Source organism: Onychostruthus taczanowskii, unplaced genomic scaffold (genome assembly GCF_017590055.1).
Source record: "Onychostruthus taczanowskii isolate IOZ18803 unplaced genomic scaffold, ASM1759005v1 scaffold52, whole genome shotgun sequence".
Classification (NCBI taxonomy): Eukaryota; Metazoa; Chordata; class Aves; order Passeriformes; family Passeridae; genus Onychostruthus; species Onychostruthus taczanowskii.
The window spans coordinates 6644129-6663623 of NW_024502791.1; the positions used below are offsets into that span (position 1 = coordinate 6644129).

The following is a 19495-nucleotide window of genomic DNA, read 5'->3' on the forward strand; positions in this document are numbered from 1 at the left end:
CTTTTGATGATACTGAGATCTTTTCCATTCCTTGGGCCGTGTTTCTGTCTGATCCAAAACAAGACAACTCTACAAGTGGCAATTCCAGTCTGGTTGCATCTGCCTTATGATCAGAAGCATGTGATGACTGCTTGAGCAAATGGGTGTACTTATGCCTGTCATCACCTATTCCTCCTGATGGTGTGGGAACCTCTTTGATTTTTTGTTTTTTTTTTCATTTTAATTATACTTAGCCCTCGTGAGGAGGCTGTAAGAGCACAGAAAATACTCTTATCGTCTCCTTTAGCTTTTTTCCCTGCCAGTTGGTCAAGTTGGTGTTGTTCTGAGTTACTACAAGGAAAAAAGTGCCTGGCTACTTTTTAAAAATAGCATGTTTTGTATTTCAATGAATTCCTTCATTGGCACATTAAATGTTTTTACTTGTGAAGTGAAGCTGCCTTACAATTGTGAGTTTGCGTACCCGGGGCCCTGAGAGTGGAGCACGGTGATGTTACTGCCTTTAATAAATACCTCTGACCGGCAGGTGCTTTATAAAGGCATTTTGGGCTTAATAATGCAGGGCATTCTAGAACAGGTAAAAGTGGTGGTTTTTTCCCAGGGGAACGCTCTCAGGCGGCGCACGATAGTGATCGCTGAGAGATGGCCCTCGATGGGCCTTTCCGGCGCTGGTTTGGCTGTGGGCACGGTCTTTCCCGTTGCCGGCTGTTCCCGTTGTTCCCGTTGCCGGTTGTCCCCGTTGTCCCCCTTTTCCCGTTGTTCCCGCACCTCGGGCTGAGCGACTGCCCCCGTTCCCGTCGGGGCGTGGCCTCTGCCCGGTGGGCGGGGTCGGTGGGCAGGACCTGGCTCACGTGGTGCCCGGCCCCGCCCTCGGTCTGTCCGCCATGTTCGTTCCTTCCGCAGCGCCCGGCGGCGGTGGCGCAGCCCGGGATCGGGACCGGCGGCAGGAGCGGCCACAGCTCCTTCCCGCGGGCAGGGATCGGCCCCACCAGCGCGCCCGGGAGCGGCGGCACTTCCCTTCCCGCGGTCTGGAGCCGAGTCAGGTTGCGTTGTTTTCCTTTCCCTTGTTGGCGCGTTCCCCGCTCGCTCCCCCGCCGCTGTCCGAGTTGCCCGGCGCGCTCCCGGTGTTCCCTGGCGCAGCCTCCGGGGAGCGGGAGGGAGCCCCGGCCGGGCCCGCGGTGGGAGGGGGCCCCGGGTGCTCCCCTGAGCCGGTGCGGGTGGCGGGGAATGTGGCGTGATCCGGGATCCCGTGACTCCGGGGCAGGCGGCGCTCCTTTGGGAAGCGGCTCCAGCTGGCGTGTGGCCGGTCGCTGACCCCGGAGCGCTTCCTCACGGCTGAGAGACATGGCTGGTCTGTCAGGGTGAAACTCGCTTCGTACCTGTGTCCTCAACACGCTTCAGACTGGGAGCAGAAGGAGTATTGAAGCTCCTTTTATCTCCTTTTTCTCGCTGCTGCGTGCTTGGAGCGGGCTGCCCAGGGAGCAGTGGAGTCTCCGTCCCTGGAGGTGTTTGAGGAAGGGCTGGTCGTGGCACTCGGTGCCGTGGGCTGTTCACGGGCAGTGTTCGGCCGTAGGTTGGTCTCGGTGATCTCAGAGGTCTTTTCCAGCCCGGTGGATTCCGTGCTGGAGGGGGCCCGCCTGCCCAGGGCGCCCTTGGGTTTCATTTCTCCTTTTCCGGAGCGGTGCCTCGGCTCGGCCGCTCTGCGGGCCGGGGCGGTTCCCGGGGCGGTTCCCGGGGCGGCAGGTGCCTCTGCGGGCCGCGTGTGGGCCGGGGCCGGGAATCGCTTACGTCTGCGTGGTGCATGGGCCGCTCTCGGTGCGAGGAAATCCGTGTTACGTGTAACTTGTTCAAAACAATTTAGTGGATAGCAGGATAGGGCAAGAAATATAGTTTTAAAAACCTCCGTTAGTGCCTTTATAGCAGGTTACATGTAACTAGAGACGTGGAGAGCATTTAAGTTCTATTAACTTGGGTGGGACGGTTAAGTAGGGAACTTCTTGGCTAAGTTTTGTTCAGGAACTGAAATGCTCGTCTGCAGATAGCCGTCATGCAGCCTCCCATCCTACGTGTTGTTTTCCTTCTTGTCCATAATTTACAGCTACACTAAATAAGCATGTGGGTTTTATTTGTCTTTACTTTTAACATGTTGTGCAACACTGAAGTTGTCAGTGCTAGGTTTTTTTAGAGCAAGGGTGGCTATGTGTGACTGGTGGGTTTTTTTATTTTGTTTTTTCAAAGTGTTTTTCCATTACTTTTAATAGCTTTGAAGGTAACAAGCTGTAATGGCAGACTGGAGGGAAAGCACACATACCCAAAATAAATCCAAAACATTTTTTTTCTTAGCACTTTTATTTTCAGAGAAACCTAATCAAAGGATGATACAGCTCTGTGTTTCATACCAGCATAAAATTTATAATGAAATCTTACTTTTCTCTGTCTTAATTCAGGTTGCATGGCGCTGTCTTAATTTTAGTAAAGCCTTTTCCATAAAGTTAAAAAGAGGCAGTGTGTAGTAAAAAAAAAAAAAACAAAAACTTGCTCTAGCAGTCCTTGTTTTACTTTTGAGTGCTCAAACACCATCAGTTTCCTTAAATTGAAAATATGTGTAAAAAAAAGAATTGCAGAGGGTCAAATAAGATATTTAAATTTCAAGCTTTTTTTTATTTTGTGTCAGTTTGGTAATAAATTTTGGGAAACAGATCTTCCAGCTCCTTAAGATTGGAATTTTACATAAATGTTTCACAATGAATAAAAACTTCCCAGCAAGAAGGCTTGTAAGAAGTCCTTAGGGTTTGTTGCTTTGTTGTTTGGGTTTTTTTTTTGTTTTGTTTTGTTTTTTGGTTGGTTGGTTGGTTTTTTAGTAGTGTTCATTCTCCCTTGCGTTTTGTTTTTGTTTTCCTTCTGAGCAAAGCAGACAAGTGTGTTGGCCTGGTACAGTGTAACCCACTTCATGCCTTAGGGATGGGCTTTTGTCACAAGAGTAACACTGGGAAGAATATGAATATACAAGGTAGCCTTGAACCAATAGAGGCTGCTATTACTAAGATTCCCTGAAGGAAAAGGGAAACTAATGCAAGGGAGAAAGATGAGCACATTTGGGCAGAAATAATTGCTGGATAGGTTATTGTAAGAGTGGGAGCAGTAATAGAGAAGTAGGTTGCAAGGAGAATGGCAAATAGCTCAGGCATTGTTAGCAATGTTGGACCAGGAGCAGCAGCACCGAAGGGTGTTTTGAAGTTGGCTGAAAGTAATAGAATATTTAAACTGGAAGATGTTTAACTGTGAACTGCTGAGAAATGTCAACTCTGATTAAACTGGAATAAGTAAGTTTGCTCATTTTACTTGAATTTGGGAATGAGGTTGGAGGTGAAGGTTAGGCTGATGCAAGATTAAACTGGCAGAGATATAAATGTAGGTATTTCTCCTGACAAATGTTGCTAATTGACTTTGTGTCTAGCTAGGAGTTGGAATAAATGAAGTGATTCTGGCAGTGGGTACTGAAATGATTTAATGATCCAAGGGTTATGTGAACTTCAGGATTTCTTTCCTTGCCCACTGGTTCTTTCATAGCCCTGAGTCATGCCAGACAACTGTTTGAACTGGAATCCCGAGCTTCAGAGGAGTCAAAAACAGCCTTACAAAGAAACCCCCAAATGAAACTCTTTTGTTATCCAAATGAGTGGCAACAGCTGAGTGACAGTTCATTTTGGGTTGGGTTCATATAAGAAATTACAAGTAAATTCAGTTGATATTCTGGTGTTAGGTCAAGGCTGCTTACAACTAGAGGCAATTTCAAATAGTCTGTGTTTTCTTTTGGATAGATGTTTAATAATTTGCCGACAGATTATCTTCATAGTGCAGTGGTGAAATCACAGATACAGGAAGGAAGACTTGTGAGGAGATTAGGACTTCGGTAGGTCGAGCTGTATGACTGAAGGGCTTTGAGGCAGCTGACAAGTGACTGTCAGTAAAGGGGTGTTCCTGATCCACAGCTCTTATCCTGATCAGTGCCCCATGGAGGGGAGGGTCAGTTTGGAGGCTGACCAATGTCTCTGCTTGTAACACATTCAAGAGTACAAAGCCTGTAGCATCTTGGCTTCATATCTGGTTGTTTTCCTTTCAATTGAGAAAGAAGTCTTTCAAGGTCAAAGGTGGTTGTGGCCTCTTATGCGCTAAAAAAGTATTCTTCTGCCACTTAATTGACCAGGGTATAAACCACTACCTCCCAAATATAAGAACAAGGATTGGCTGAGGGGAGAAAAGTGAGAAAACATGCTTCTGTCCTTTCTTTTCAGATTTTTGGAAACTTGCAGATCTGCTATAGGCAACAGGTTTAACCACTGTAGTGATTGGGGGCTGAGAATGTAAATCCTCCACAAACAGTAAGTGTTGAAAACTATGTAGTTTTGGATTCTGCCCTTTCTGCTGCAACTCTTGTAGTTCTTGGGGCTTCTTTTCAGACATTTCACAGAGAAGCAATTAATGTCATTCTTTGATGGGCTGCTGTAACTAACAAACTACATTTTCTGTGCTAGCGTGGCAGTTATTGTCAAATGCTTTGTTTCTGTGAAAAAACCCCAACTACTAATGAGGGAGGGAGTTTACATTTCTAGTGAAAGGCAAGTGTTTTTTTCAGTCAAAATACTTGCAGTGGTGTGCCTTTTAAAACTTCTAATTTGATACCAGTGGCTTAACAAAATACGGTGGCTTAGTAAATAAAATTGTGAATAAGCTGAAATGGATGTGCTTATATGTGTAAATTTGAGAATAGGAAGTTGTGAAACATGGTCAATGTTATGCTTGTAGAATTACTAATTCTGCTTGTCCATAACTTTAGTGTCTTTTTTTAAAATCAAAGATGGCCCCTTTTTGGCTGATGGCACATTAGGTTGTAAGTAAACATGATTACTTACATGATGGAAACAAACTGGAGTCTGTTCCATGTTCAACAGCTTCATTTAAAGAGCAGTGTACTATATATCCTCAAGAAAACCTTTAGGTTAAGTCTTGGTTTTGTCTAGCAGGTGATTCATCAAGCAACTACTGAATGACAGTGTCAACTGAAACAAATTTTCTTGCCTGTTTCCAAGTTAGAAAGTAACACAAGTGGAGAAGCAATTGTCTGGAAATTATAAGTGTCCCTTACATCTGTTTCTTCAAAAATGCTAAGACCGTTCAGTGGTGGTATTACAATAGGTCCAGGTTTTGGTGCCCTATTAAAAATGGGGAGTGGAGGTGAGATTTCAGTGGTTTGGTTTTTTTGTTTGGGTTTTTAATGGTGTGCTGCAATGGCTGGTATCAGCATGGGAAAAATGAAACGGTAAATAGGTCAGATTGCCTTGGTTTGATTAATAGTTTACATGGGGTTTGCAGCTTGCTGACATAGATGCAGTGCAGTTACTGTGTTGACCAGCACTGTTTTTCCATAAAACTTGAGTTCAGCATTTGTCTTCAGCCTTCAGTACACTGGTGTGAGTGGGTCCTCCTTCATCTGTGAAGTTATTTTTATAGTAAAAAAGGACAAATTCCTAGACTTGAGTTTACGTGTTGCTGCTATGGTTTTCTAAACCAAGAATCTTGCTTTTCTTTGAGTGCTGCCTCAGTATCTATGCAAGAGAGGTATTTGCACTCAAAGACAGATATTAAGCTGACATATGGAAGTAACACAATCTAGATGGATAGACTGGACAAGGCAGTGGTATTTCATTAAGCTTTGCAGGACTGGATTTTGTAATGCAAACTGATTTTTCTGAGGTTGCTTAGCTGTTTGTCTTTCGTTGTGACAGCAAATATTTGGACTGATAGTGGAAATAGTTGACTTGCAATTCATTTTACTGTTTAAAAGGGACATCCTGAAAGGCAACAGTTAATTTACTTTTTTGTGTTATGGTATATGATCATGTCATAAATTACATTTAGTAGAAAACGCTCCCTGCTTTTAACAGGAATATTGAAGTCAGTGATTTAAGCACTGTAATCCTTTTAAGTTAGGGGAAGCAATTCAGAAATGGTTATCAAAATGAACCAAAGTGGGGATGCTTTTTATTTGCTTTCTTTGAATATTGAAATGAGTGAAGAACATGAGGAAAATTATTCTTGTTACAGACCCTCTGTCTAGTAGGTTGAGATTACTTTTACATTAACTAATTGTGTAGCTCACTAAGAAATAACTATTCTGTCTTGTGATTCTTGATGCTGGGTAAAACAATCAGATGCACATTAGGAATTAAGCTTTTGGTTTGTTTTCAGATCATGAAGGATGATTAAAACTGAAACATTGATTTAGTAAATTTTCAGAAACATCATATTGTAGTTAACCATCCCTTCCAAAAACACTGTCAAAACACACATTGTACAGATAAATTGTATAATAGGAGAAATAATATAAATTCTTGTAGTGTCTTAAGTATTTTATCATTGTATTATTTGTTGGAGTGTTAAGGCTTCATAACTTTAGAAAAAACAATTACAAAAATTGAGTCCTTTAAAAATCTTATTTAAAGATGTACAATCAGAAAATAAATATAGCAGTCTACTGTTCTGAAAAATACAACTCTGATTCAGAAGACACTCTAAATGACATTATCAGTTGTGGCTGCAGATGAGTCCCTCATATAGTAATAAAACTGTAAATGTATAAAGTTTTAGCTGCTTTCAAACAAAAATACTTATTAATACTTTCAAACGTGCTTCTTTGGTGTTTCAGATACAGCTTGTCAGCATCTATTTAAATGACTGAATGTATATTCCTTTATTTTGAATTAAAAACTTCACAGAAACTTAACTCTAGCCTAGCATGGCAGCTGTGGAAACCAAATGTCCTGAAAAGCAACATTGCCTGCAACATCACGGAAGACTCTTTCTGTAGCTGTTGTGTGAAAGGACCAATTTGGTCCACTTTTAGTAGTTTGTGGTTGGTCTGTAATTGTCTGCCCAGTAAAACTAATTTTATGGTCATCAGTCTCTTAGACCTCACTAGAATGGCCCACATAGTTGAAATTGTGCAAATCAACTTAGCAGGTTCTAGATGCACAAAGTAGTAGGTGCTGTTAACACTTTCCTTACTTGTATTTTGTTTAAAATGTGGCCTTGTGGACAATTTCATGATAATAACTGCCATTGATAAAAATGCAGATGCTAAAGAAATGAGTGCATAGTACCAGTCAGAACTACTTAAGCCAGTTATTTATGCACATTAGTCTTTCATGGAACTTCTGATTTCTGCAGGACTGGAAGAATAAATTACACCTTGTTCCCTGCACTGGTAGGGAAGAACAGGAGAACATTCAGTACCCTCTGTTCCCATGAAAGCATTATTTATTAAGGAGCAGCTCCTGTCTGTTGATGTAGAAAATGGAGACATAAATAAATACACTGGACCATTTTGAGAGTTAAGCATATGAACCTGCAACTCTTATGCAAGTAGTCCAGTGACTCTAATGAGGCTTTTCACATGCACTAAAATGTATGTGATCATAATCTGAGCCATAGCCATTATCCTGTAGCTCTCTGAAGGGTAAATGAACTATCTTCTTGTAGCTTCTAAGAAGTTTTATTATCATACAAACCTGTACAGAATTAAGGCTTTATAAGCATTGTTGTTAGTTATGCAGTATGAATGAATTAAATTACTTGCTGTGAAAAAATGTTAAATGGAAGCAGTCAGTTCCTTGTATTTTGACTTTTTTTTTGTATTGAGGTTTCAAACTCTTTTTGTGCTACTGTAGATTGTGTGTAGCAAGTAAATATTCAAAGATGGAAAGTAACTGATGAAAAAAAAATTCCTGAAATTTCTTGCTCCTACTGTAGGCCTTGATTGTAAGGCAGCTCAGAGTCATATGACTCTCACGCCAGCTTGTATCAGGTACTAATTCTACAGCCACGCTGTGGGTGATGTATATGCCAATAATGCTAATTACAACTAGCAAGACCACATTCCTTCCTTCAAAGAAAGAGAGGGACTTGGCAACTTATGACCCATTTCCATTTTAAATAGCTGCTATTTTCAGAGAAGCCTGTTAGGGCTGAAGCCCAAACTATCAGGTAGGTTTAGGAACACAGTTCTCATACAGAAACTTCAGTTTGGGCTTGATAAAATGAAACTTTACCCCCCAAGCAATTAAAACACCATTTTACAGTATTAGGTGACACTGCTAGTTGTGAGGGCAAAGGTTGGGTACAAAGCACTAATGAGCAAACTACTTTAGTGCTAAAGGATTTTTTTTTAATTTCTTTTTAAGTCTTAGCAGTTAAAAAGCTTTTGGTGTCACTAATTTGCCATCCCCATGCTGGCAGCCAGACTATTCACTAGCACTTCCAGAATTTTTGACAATTTTACTACGGGAAGTTGACACCTCTGACTGAACTGTCATTGTAGGCTTGGGCCCAGTATGTGGCATTTTGAGTATCATTGAGGTACTAACAGTAAATTTTCTCTTCTGGTAGTTTTAACAGTATTCCATTCATCAATGCTGTACTGCAAGGAGTAAACTATAAACTATTGATTGCTCATCTAAATAAAATGACAGCATTTGCCTTAGTTCCATAGATAACTGTGTTCCTAGTGCTTTGGTTTAAAAAATAACTTTGGTAATAAAATACAGCACTGAAGTGACTAGTTCAAGGCACATGCTCTATAAAATTCTCACTCTGTTTTTTCCATTAACCTTTTCCAGTGAACATAAATGAATTACAGCACTTGTTGAATGTGATGTGATACTCCTTCAGTACAAAGGCGGGGGGGTGGTTTGAAGGATTTGGGGATTTAAAATGGTTTTAAGTAACAGACCAATAATTTATGCAGCATATTGTTTAGATACAAACTGCAGTCTGTGGAAGAGAAACCTCTTTAATTTGATATTCTTGAGTGGGTACTCTTACTGGAGTGTATCTACAGTTCACCTGTTTAGTGGAGTCCTGTTTTTGTACATGAAACTTGATGTTGGTGGAATTTAAAACACATTCTAGATATTTACATGTGCAAAATTTGGAGTTTACAACTATTTTTGGTTTTAATTATATCCTTAATCTTTACAGGTCTAGGAAAACGGGAGGATCTTTTCCTGTAACGATGGCAGCAAAATCATCACTCCTTAAAGTAATACTGCTAGGAGATGGTGGAGTTGGGAAGAGTTCCCTCATGAACAGATATGTCACCAACAAGTTTGATGCACAGCTGTTTCATACAATAGGTGTGGAATTCTTAAATAAAGAGTTGGAAGTCGATGGACATTTTGTTACAATGCAGATATGGGACACAGCAGGTCAGGAACGGTTTAGGAGCTTGCGGACTCCTTTCTATAGAGGTTCTGACTGTTGCCTGCTAACCTTCAGTGTGGATGACTCTCAAAGCTTCCAAAACTTAAGCAACTGGAAGAAAGAATTCATCTATTATGCAGATGTCAAGGAGCCTGAAAATTTTCCATTTGTGATACTGGGTAACAAAGTTGATATTGATGAAAGGCAAGTATCTACAGAAGAAGCCCAAGACTGGTGCAGGAATAATGGCAACCATCCCTATTTTGAAACCAGTGCAAAAGATGCTACCAACGTTGCAGCAGCCTTTGAAGAAGCTGTTAGAAGAGTTCTAGCCTCTGAAGATAGATCAGATCACTTTATTCAAACAGATACTGTAAACCTTCATCGGAAACCGAAGCCCAGCTCATCTTGTTGTTGACTTAAGTTTCTTTTTGCCAAATTACTGTCAACTAGCTTGCTCTATAAAAGAATGGAGAAGGTGTAATAGATAGAATAACAAATGGGTTTCACTCTAATATTAAAACCGTAATATTCTGCTGCTTTCATGGGGGAGAAAAAGAAAAATCTCCATTCATGAGTGACCTGTTATTGAATTAGTGATGCTTTCTGTTTAGGAAGACATCAAGGAAAAAAATAATATAAGAATGTAATTTGCCAACTTTATTCAAATGATAAATACTTTGAATATAATTAAAACTTGAAAGTTCTAGAAGCACTACTTTGGAGAAGCTGTTCTGGAATTCAGGCACAAAGATACTTTTATATGTGTATATTTTTATGAAATCGGCATTCCACTTTTGTTTCGGTAGATGTCAGTTTCTTAACAATGCTAGATATTAAACTTCAGTCTCACTACATTCCTTTTGCTGTGAGTGGTACTTCATCTCTAATGTGGTTATTATAAGTTAATATAAATTACATCCAGGTCTTCTAATTGCCTAATGTTGCTGTAATTTGTGTAGGTTTGTAAGTAAGAAGAAAATTTCGTACATATTTAATGTCCATTTTTTCCCATATACTATTCTGATGCTGCACTAATTTTTCCAGTGGTTTAATGCAAAATGCTGATCATTTTTAAAATTAATGTGTGTCCTTGCCTTAAGTCCATTCTAGCATGTTTCTGATCAATAGGGTGAAAAATCTGAGTAACTGAACTATAACCATTTTTTGAAAAAGAAATGCTTTATTCAGTCAGCTTTAATAGCACTTGAAAGGATCTGCATTGTGACAATTTTTTAGGAGAACTTGTGTACAGCCTTAGAAGTTCCAAACTTCTTGTTCCTGTAAACCTGAGCTATGAATGTGTTTACCAGTAATATCTGCACTGTGATATTAAGGATTGGCAATATGTAGAGAACTCAGGAAGCTCTTGACTTTCAGTAGATTTGACAGCTTTCAGCCCTAATACAGGTATATAACTATAGATAATATTTGAGCTGCATTTGATCATTATTAAAATTGCTATTTTAGGATATGGACTTGTACCTTTAAGAGATAATGTCTTTTATATTACTGAATTCATTTCATAATTATGAACCAGAGCAAATTCTGTATTTGTTGGACAATTTTTTTGCAGTCAGGCAGACAAAACTACAGGTGTTTTTGAGGCTTTCAGCTGCATTTTAAATTGTAGAATACTTGTATGAGAAATGGTTATTGGCTCTCAGAGTAACCACTGTCCTTGCAATAGCAAAATTGCAATTGCTTCCATCTGTAGCAATTGCTTCCATCTGTAATTGACTGCTAACAGGCACACATGTGCACGTGGTCTGAGAGAGGAAGTCTGATGCTGCAGGACAGGCCATGTTATTCATTAAATAACTGCTTTCTGTACAGAAATGTTTTTGTTTCAATGGAAAAGCCTTTCTTGAGAGTATATTACCAGCAAGCACTTTATCTTAAAACTATCTGATCAATCTGTACCAGCTGTAATTATTTGGAAGTAAAGCTTGCAAAAACAAACCCTTCTTGTTGCTCTTAGTACACTTTTCTGAATGTATTCTTGCTCGAACCTGTCCAGGGCAACTTTAGTCTGCAGATCTGCTACTCCTGCTTAAAACTTCCATCTTTTTATGCATTCCTAAGTCTGATTCATTCTTGCAGTCTGCATCTATACCAACAGAACTGTGTTTTAAACTTCAATCCCTGAGCAGTTAAATATAGGTTGAACTGCTACTTATGTTTAATATCTAGTCAATGAATGAAAAGATCTGTGAAGAAAATCTTAGCTAAATCCCTCTTTAATCTTAGGATGAGAAAGCAAAAAGCTTTAGAAATTAAGATTGCTTGTGTTAGGGGCTACTAAACTAGTGACATGAAATTGTTGTAAAACCACTACCTTACCACTTAAAGCTTCCTTTAACATTCATTTTAGCAGAGATTAAGGTTGAAACAAAATGGGAGCTGAAGATACTTGGACTAGAGTACTATAGATACCATTCAAGTAAGATTGCTAAAAGGGAAGAATGAAGGATGAGAACCACTGTGGTCTTTCTTCTGTGCAGGCATCTGTGTTTTCCCATCCATCCCCTTTCCATTTCACATCATGGTTACCAAGCATCCATCTCAGAAGTAGGTTTAAAAAAGTTAAAACATAATCCCATAGAAGTGTATTACTTGTGCCCTGGGAGCTGCTGTACCACAACTGTACACTCCTCACAAAAGTGGCCAGTAAAGATAAACAGGTGTGCACATACTGTAGTAAATAAGACAGTATAGGAATTGGATTTAGGTCAGGAATTGATCTCACTGAGAACCTACTGAGTGCCTACAGAATCAAAAATCTTTTGACAAGCAGTTATGGATGACAGGTATAAAATCATAATGCTTAATAACAGACATTAATTTCTGTACTTCAGAAAAGCTAGGTATCATTCCATATGGATGTAGGGTAGGCATTTGTGGCTGATGTTTCAATTCACTGGTTTGTTTCAAGGGCTGACACACCTCAAATATTACAGCATCCTGTTAGCAGTATGTGGAGCTCTGTAGCTTGACAGAGCATACTGTGTAACATGTATGCAAAGTTCCAGTGTAAAACCTGCTGCTGTGGCAGGTTGGTGGGACTGCTGAAAGCTGTGCTTGTTAGAGAGCAGAATGCCAAGGGGCAGAAGAAGCAACCTAGGCCAGCTGACAGCTCATGTCACAACAAACTATCAGTGCTTACATAAGCTGCTTTAACAGCTGCTCCATACCTCAAATGGGTCTTACTTTAAGTCACCTGACAGGTTACCTGAACAGTAATGGAAGCTTGCAGAAAGTGGAGTCTGAGTTGTATTTCCAGCCCGGATTTACGAAGGTTGATTCATGTTAGCTTGTGCTAATGTTCTCATAGCCTTATGCTTGATTTTTGAATGACGTAGGGTAATTCTAGTCTCTTTAACTCATAAACTTTTTATTGCATAATGCAGATTATCTCTGTTTTCTTGTACTACTACAGACTTTATTTTGAATTCTTACTCTTAAGCCCCTGAGAGGATAGAAACATAATTCTTGCAAAGGTGTCTTTTCACTGAGAAACTGTTCACTGAAGCATGCTGGAACTGCAGCCTTCAAGCCTAGAGCAGATTTGTGACTTTAGCTGACCACTAGATAATTTTCACCCCTCACTTCAGCTAGTGGTCTTTCAGCTGACTGAGAAGACTCACAAACTAAAGCAAAAACAAGTGTTTGTCCATGTATGGAGAACTTGGAGCCACCTTGCCAAGGCCTTCAGAGTTCTGTCACAAGGCACACAAACTCTAGGACAAAGGTGATGAGTTGGGACATAATTCTTCCATTCCTGTGGCCAGTAACAGTCTGTTTTCATAAAGCCTAGGTGGACCTGAGTCTGCATTTTCCATCTACAGTTCTTACATTCAGAGGAAAAAGGGAAAGATGTAGGGGAGGCCTAAGAACAGGCACCATTTGGCTGCCTTCAGAAATCAGGCAAGAAAGAAAATGCTTTCCTTTTACTTAATGTCCTACTGCAGCAGCAAATGCAATTATAAAAAACATAGCTTCTAAAAGTGGTAGAAACTATTGGCACTAATCCTTCATATTTGTCAAGCCTTTCCTTCCTGCTAAGTATATGATTAATTAAAGTATTTCCTCAGTGAATCTTAACTGTTATTATTTTTCCAGCCATCATGCTACAAGGGAGGAGGCAGAAAATAACTGCATCTCAGTGGCTCCTTATCACATGATCGAGAATGCTTTACCTCAAGTGTGTTTGTTATTTCCATGTATACAGGAAAAAAAAATTGATTTATATAAAATGACATTACATTATCCAAGTGCTGTACAATGCAGTTTATATGGAAAAACACTGCAAAGACAGGTATTTCCATCTTCACTGGCCACCCCAGCAGGTACTGTTACTGTGGTTATCTAGATTTCTTCTCAATCACTTCAAGTATACTCAACAGGCATCCATACTACAACATTTCATGTTTTATTTAAGGTAAATATGTTCTTTTTTTCTCATGGAACATTTTACAATGACAGAAGTGCAGAAATAATGACTGACTATACACTTACAGCATATACAGATGTGGTCCCCTTAATTATACAGATGATGCAAAATACTTCTTAGAATAGAATGCCACTTCCTTTGGAAATTACCTTTCAGACATTGAAAAAAACCAAGTAAAAGATAGCTTATACAGATTTGCTGCAAAAAGAAGAAGAATACTTAATATTGTAAACCCAAGCAAAGTCTTAGGTACATATATGACATATGATCTATTTAAAAATTACTGGTTTGGAATGATGTTAAGTTTTGCAAAATGGTTCCTGAAACATTTTACAATGGAATAGGAGACAGGTCAAATAATGCCTTTCTGAAACCTTTGATGGTGCAAAGATCCTCCTCTACATTTATTTACAAAAAGAAAGTTTCAGCAGTTGAAGAAATAATGGGAAAAAACAGTGGGTTTAAACATGTAAATTCAGTTTGAGTTGTTTTTATGTGTGAATTAGAATTAATGTCAGGGCAGATCTGGCTCTTCTGGTCTACTTCATTCATTGATGCAACACTGCAGCTAAATGTCTATTGCACTAAATACATAGAAAATTTGAAATTAGACACTTCTAAACTTTAGTGGTTTTCCTCAGAATTTCTTGATGTACTGGAGACAGCTTTTCTGATTTTTCTATTTTTTTATTGAGCACTTTATATACATACAATTACACATCAATAAATAGAGGCTTGATTTACTGCCACAGAGTGTAATGTTAGTCTGGTTAGTCTGCAGAGTGAGCCTTCTACTGAAGGAATACAACTAGGAAAGTTTATTATAAAATTAATCACTTAGGCCCTTTTGCTCGTATTAAACCAGATGACTGGTGAACATCTTTTGCATTTAGGTCTGATTTCCTCCTACCCTCTGTCAGAGGCTTACACTTCGCATATGCATTAATACACAATGTCTCAGTTTCTTCCTTTGTACCTCTGCAGCCTCTGACAGTTTAAAACTTTATTTTCATATCACATAAAAGGAAACTTCTTGAGATACACCTTTTTTTAGCCAGAGAAGCTTGGCTGTTCTTATCCATATCAGCAAAAGAAAAAGCTGCTTCAGCATCCAATTAGTCAGTCTTCAGAAGATGAATATAAAACATGCAGGGGACTAACCAGATGAAGTACAGTTCAAACAACCAGGAAAGTAGGGAAAAAGCACTCACTCAGGAGATTTATTTATTCAGCTTAAAAGGTGTTTCTTCCCAAGGAACTGGACTTTCCTTTCAAAGGCAGTGGATCGAATAGGAGTATTGAGTTCATAAAATGGATTCATTGCAAACTGGGGAAAGATGAAAAACCCATCAGTAAGCACAATGCCCAGCCCTGGAAAATGTCACTTCAGGTGACATCTACTACTAGCTTTCAGCCTATTTAGTGTCACTAAGAGCACAGACCTCTTAAACTGTCCCTGCTTCCCAGGCCCTTGCATTCTTCCCATACATGTGCAGAGCCATCCCCTAGCACCAGCTCCTCAGAGCAAACCCAACACACTGGTAGAAATTAGGATCATTTGAGTGCCTGTGGGAGGCTAGATGGTGATGCTTGCCATGACTGTTTGCCATGACCCTGTCTAGTGGAAGTACCACCAGGATTTGGGAACAAGGGCTATGTGTTCCAAGAGCAAAGCTATTGGGCTCTGTACAAGAGTCTTCTCATTATCATCATTAATGATACCATATTGCCACAAAATGCATCACAAGAAGTTGCCCCACAAGTTCTCTGTTGCCCAGAGAAGCTGTTGATTCCTCATCCCTGGAGTTGTTCGAGGCCAGGCTGGATGGCGCTTTGACCAGTCTGGTCTAGTGGAAGCTGTCCCTGCCCATGGCAAGGAAGCTGTAGATGATTTTTAAGGTCCCTTCCTACCCAAACCATTCTAATCTATTCTACAAAAATCACTGGACTAAAGTGAAGAAGTCTAAAAGAGCACAGTTTATAAAATTTCAAAAAACCTATTCTGTTTAATGGAAAATACAGCCTTTGTGTCACATATTACCAGCTCTAGCTGATGTGGACTGTGCAGGTGCTTGCTTATAGAGGCCCTCAAGAGAAAACATGCTAATACAGCTGTGCCTGAGCACAACCAGCAGAACACGCTTAAAAGTAGTGCAGCAAGACCATAAAATGATTTCTTACCTTTATATACAGCTCATATACATCAGTAAAGAAGTTCTTAATTCCATCTTCTTGCCTTACATCATGAAGCATTATAAATCTCATATGTACCGTAATTAAGGAGAATAAAACTTTTACAAAGAAAAGACACATTATCCTGAGATAAGCATTTACACCTAATTCAACATATACCTGTTAGCTGCACACAAAATAGCAGTGACTCATAGGAGGAAGCATTTAAAAAAGTAATTGAAGCATAGAAATTTGGAAAGCATTACTTTTATATTTTAACATCCCCCTATTTGAAAATAATCACCTCTCTATCCAAGGTTTCTTTTTTAAAACAATGTAATTCTGAATGTGGATGATGCTCCCTGCACCTCAGCCATGTACCCCTAAAGTTAAAATGTCGTTCAGTGTTACTTGCTATGTGTAACAAATATTTCTCATCAAACAGTTCCAGGACTCCCTGTACATAGCATCAAGCCTCAGCACTGCCTTCTCACCACTGGAGTGACCGACACCAGGCATGTTCACTGCCACTTCTCTCCAGCACAGTCAAAAGGGTGGAAACAGAGAATCATAAAAGCTAGCTCAGAGCCTCTCATACCTCTTTACTCCATGTACCACATTTCATTATGCTATTTCAGCTCCTACAAAGGTAAAAATCCACCTTTCCAATTGTTCCCAGCTGCTGTGCCTCCCAATATAGCTCTTCCTGAAGCTGATGACTCTAACAATAATAGCGAATAGCCAGAGAAATCTGTTCCAAACTCACTTTATCTAACTTACCTCTGCCTGGGAAAAGGCTTTTCTTAAATAAATATAAGGAAAAAGAACAGGGAAGGATATGTCCAGCTGTGACAAAAGCAGAAACAAACCATTCATTAAACTTGTCCACAGTCTTCAAGTACATGTTGTTAGAAAGCCACATGTTCTCATCTACGAGGTCGAGAGCAGCATGGGCAATGAACTGGTTGAGATGGCGATGATCATCCTAATGCATTTCCAGAAGACAGCAGATCAGTAATTCAGTGAAAGGAATGAAATATGAACAATCATTTGCTCAGGTTGCTACAGAACCAATGTTCAAGTTACATAATGTTACATAATGTTACACATACCCTGCTTTTCTGTCACATGTGCCATCCTGTAATTAAATGAAACTAGCATATGTTTTCATGATACTTGGTTTCAAGGGAGAAAAGAGATCATCATAAAAAGATCATCACAAAACCAGTCCTGAGAGCAACAAAATCACTCAAGCCTGTATTACATCTCAGGAACGAACTCAAGCATGAATTCTTTTGTTTATTGATGGGCAAACTCCCACTGCTAACTTATTCCACAATATAAGCCCTCATATGTCTTTTTCTCTTCTTTCGAGACATCTGGTTTTGTGATATTTACATAGCATACATAAAATGTAGCATTTTCTGGACAATAAAATTTCAGTCAAATTTGGCAGAAATTGACCCATAGGTTACAATGTGTAAAAGCTACAGTACAGATGCAGAAAGCATAAATACAGAGGGCAGGTATGCTGATAAAATCACCTAAAGATTCTGGTTTTCTCATTTACCTAGAAACAGGACTGTTTTATTGGTTTTGGGGTCTTCTTTTTCTGCAACTAGTATTAAATATATGCCTGCAGATGTGAACTGCATCTCTTCCAATAATAAAAACGAGATCACAGTGTTTGGCCTGTGTACTTTGTAGGCAGTCTAGAACACCAGAGGACATCTGCCAAGAAGAGATAAGGGTCAAAACCACACTGGAAGCTTTTATTAGACTGGAAGAAGAAGTAGTTTTGTACTGTTTCTCATAGTAACAGGATGCTGTTACTGCCAATCTCACCTCTCAGGTTTTCCCTGCAATCAGCTTTTACACATCCTCACAGAAAGTCTAGTCTGAGTAGCCTTATTTATGAGCTTTTATGGGACATTAGTTCAAACTACAGATGATGCCATGCAGTTCCAATCAGTGACAGCATATACTTCCATTTTTGGATACACTCACAGGTACATGCACTTTTATTCTAAAGCCTATTTTTATTTTGATGTAATGCCACTTACAGATAGATTCGCTCTTTTCCCATTGGAAACAATACTTATTGAGTACTATTGCATTTATCACATTTTCAAAGTCTTTGTTTATCAATATTCCTTACTTAAAAGCAAGTATGACTATTGAAGATGATTAAAAAATTAGGTATTTTATAGCATAAAGAATAAAGGACTGAATAGAGCTTTCAAATTTATGTTTCTTACATTACCTTATTACTGTATATGAATGTCTTAAAAGTAAGTGGCATTAAACAATGAAGAGCTACTATAAAACCTCTGCACACTAAGAGAAATTACCAAAGCAAAACTAAGATATATATATAACATACAGCAGGGAATACATAAGGAAGCTGTGTTTTGTGAAGAACTAGTATAATCTGGCAAAGATTTTTTTAGAGACTTGGGAAATCCAGAGTTCTACTCCCTATGACAAAATTTCTGTTCAGTAAACCCCAGAAAACTGTAGATACTTTTAACAATGCTGGTCATGCTTCTAATACACTGTAAAATTATAAAAGAATCACAGGAGTGTCATGAGGGGAAAAAAACACACCTTTGACTCGACTTTTCCAGGAGGCAGAAATTCCATTTCAAATATGGGATTATCATGATGACCAACTATGACGAAGTAGAAACTTCCAGACATTCTTCAAAACAATGCTCCCTACAAGAAAAGACGAAAATGCTGATGAGTCTATATACAAACTCTTAATTCATGTAGAAGCGCTCCCAAAAATCAGCCAATGTGCTCCAATCCATATTTACCAGAGGCTAAAGAGAAATAAACATTTAGGTATGCACATCAAGAGGATGCAGCCGAGCTCTTCTTGGCGCAGCCACTCACCAGGATGAGAAACAACGGGCAGAAACTGATTCCCGGGAAGTTCCACCTGGACACGAGGAAGAACTTACTGCTGTGCGTGTGACTGAGCACTGGAACAGCCTGTCCAGAGAGGCTGGAGCTATTCCAGAACCGTCTGGACACAATTCTGCGTCCTGTGCTCCAGGATGACCCTGTTTGAGCAGGCTGGGCCGGATGCCTGTGTTCCCTCCCCACGTGGCAGATTCTGGGGAAGCCGGAGAATATCCCTGGGAAGTGGACCTGGAAGTGAAGCTAGGTGCCTAAAACCGGCTCGTGCCGTGCATTGGTGGATGATTTACCCCCGGGAGCCCCCGGTGACCCGGACACAGCGATCCCAGGCCATAACGCGCAGCACCCGCCGCCCAGGAACCTGCTCGCCTGTCTCTCCCGGGCCCTGCTCACAGCCAGCAGGAGAGGAAGGGCGGCGAGCGGCTCCTCCCTGGCACACGGCCGCCTGGGACAATCCCACGGCTCCATCCCCGGGCACTCCAGAGGTGCCTGGAAAGGCCGACCCGTCCCGCCGTCCCCCGGCCTCCCCGGGGACGGCCCGGACTCCGCGGGGCTGCCGTTCCCAGCGGGGCCCGCGGCACAGGCGGGCAGGGAGAAGGGCCCAGCCCGCAGGGTCCCGCCCGGGCCCGCCGCCTACCCTGCGCCGCGCCCCGTCCGCCTCCCGCCCGCGGCCGCCGGTGACAAAAGCAG

General features: G+C 40.4%; 3 protein-coding genes across 8 annotated transcripts in view; 2 read left to right on the forward strand and 1 right to left on the reverse strand.

The window, feature by feature from the left end:
• Positions 1-812: 812 nt before the first annotated feature.
• RAB9A (RAB9A, member RAS oncogene family) lies at positions 813-11217 on the forward strand. Of its 4 annotated transcripts, XM_041416516.1 has the most exons (4): positions 903-1040; positions 4293-4379; positions 5022-5232; positions 9034-11217. In XM_041416516.1, exon 4 carries the CDS (start codon positions 9068-9070, stop codon positions 9671-9673), a length of 606 nt encoding a protein of 201 aa, XP_041272450.1. In that variant the 5' UTR covers positions 903-1040; positions 4293-4379; positions 5022-5232; positions 9034-9067; the 3' UTR covers positions 9674-11217. The 4 variants fall into 4 exon arrangements, with proteins under 4 accessions (XP_041272447.1, XP_041272450.1, XP_041272448.1 ...); XM_041416514.1 differs by lacking the exon at positions 5022-5232; XM_041416513.1 differs by lacking the exons at positions 4293-4379; positions 5022-5232 and having other exon boundaries at positions 813-1040.
• Positions 11218-14374: 3157 nt separating this feature from the next.
• Positions 14375-19483, reverse strand: TRAPPC2 (trafficking protein particle complex subunit 2). Of its 3 annotated transcripts, none has more exons than XM_041416517.1 (5): positions 19443-19483; positions 18488-18598; positions 16721-16865; positions 15890-15975; positions 14375-15035 (listed from the first exon to the last, which is right to left on the reverse strand). In XM_041416517.1, the coding sequence occupies exons 2-5, from the start codon at positions 18578-18580 to the stop codon at positions 14937-14939; spliced, it is 423 nt and encodes a 140-aa protein (XP_041272451.1). In that variant the 5' UTR covers positions 18581-18598; positions 19443-19483; the 3' UTR covers positions 14375-14936. The 3 variants fall into 3 exon arrangements, with proteins under 3 accessions (XP_041272451.1, XP_041272454.1, XP_041272453.1); XM_041416520.1 differs by lacking the exon at positions 19443-19483 and adding an exon at positions 18779-18914; XM_041416519.1 differs by lacking the exon at positions 19443-19483 and adding an exon at positions 18700-18825.
• Positions 18951-19495, forward strand: part of OFD1 (OFD1 centriole and centriolar satellite protein) — a 30444-nt gene continuing 29899 nt past the window's right edge. Inside the window, exon 1 of the mRNA XM_041416505.1 lies at positions 18951-19052. The gene's annotated coding sequence lies outside the window, so the exon portion shown is untranslated. The remainder of the gene's footprint in view (positions 19053-19495) is intronic.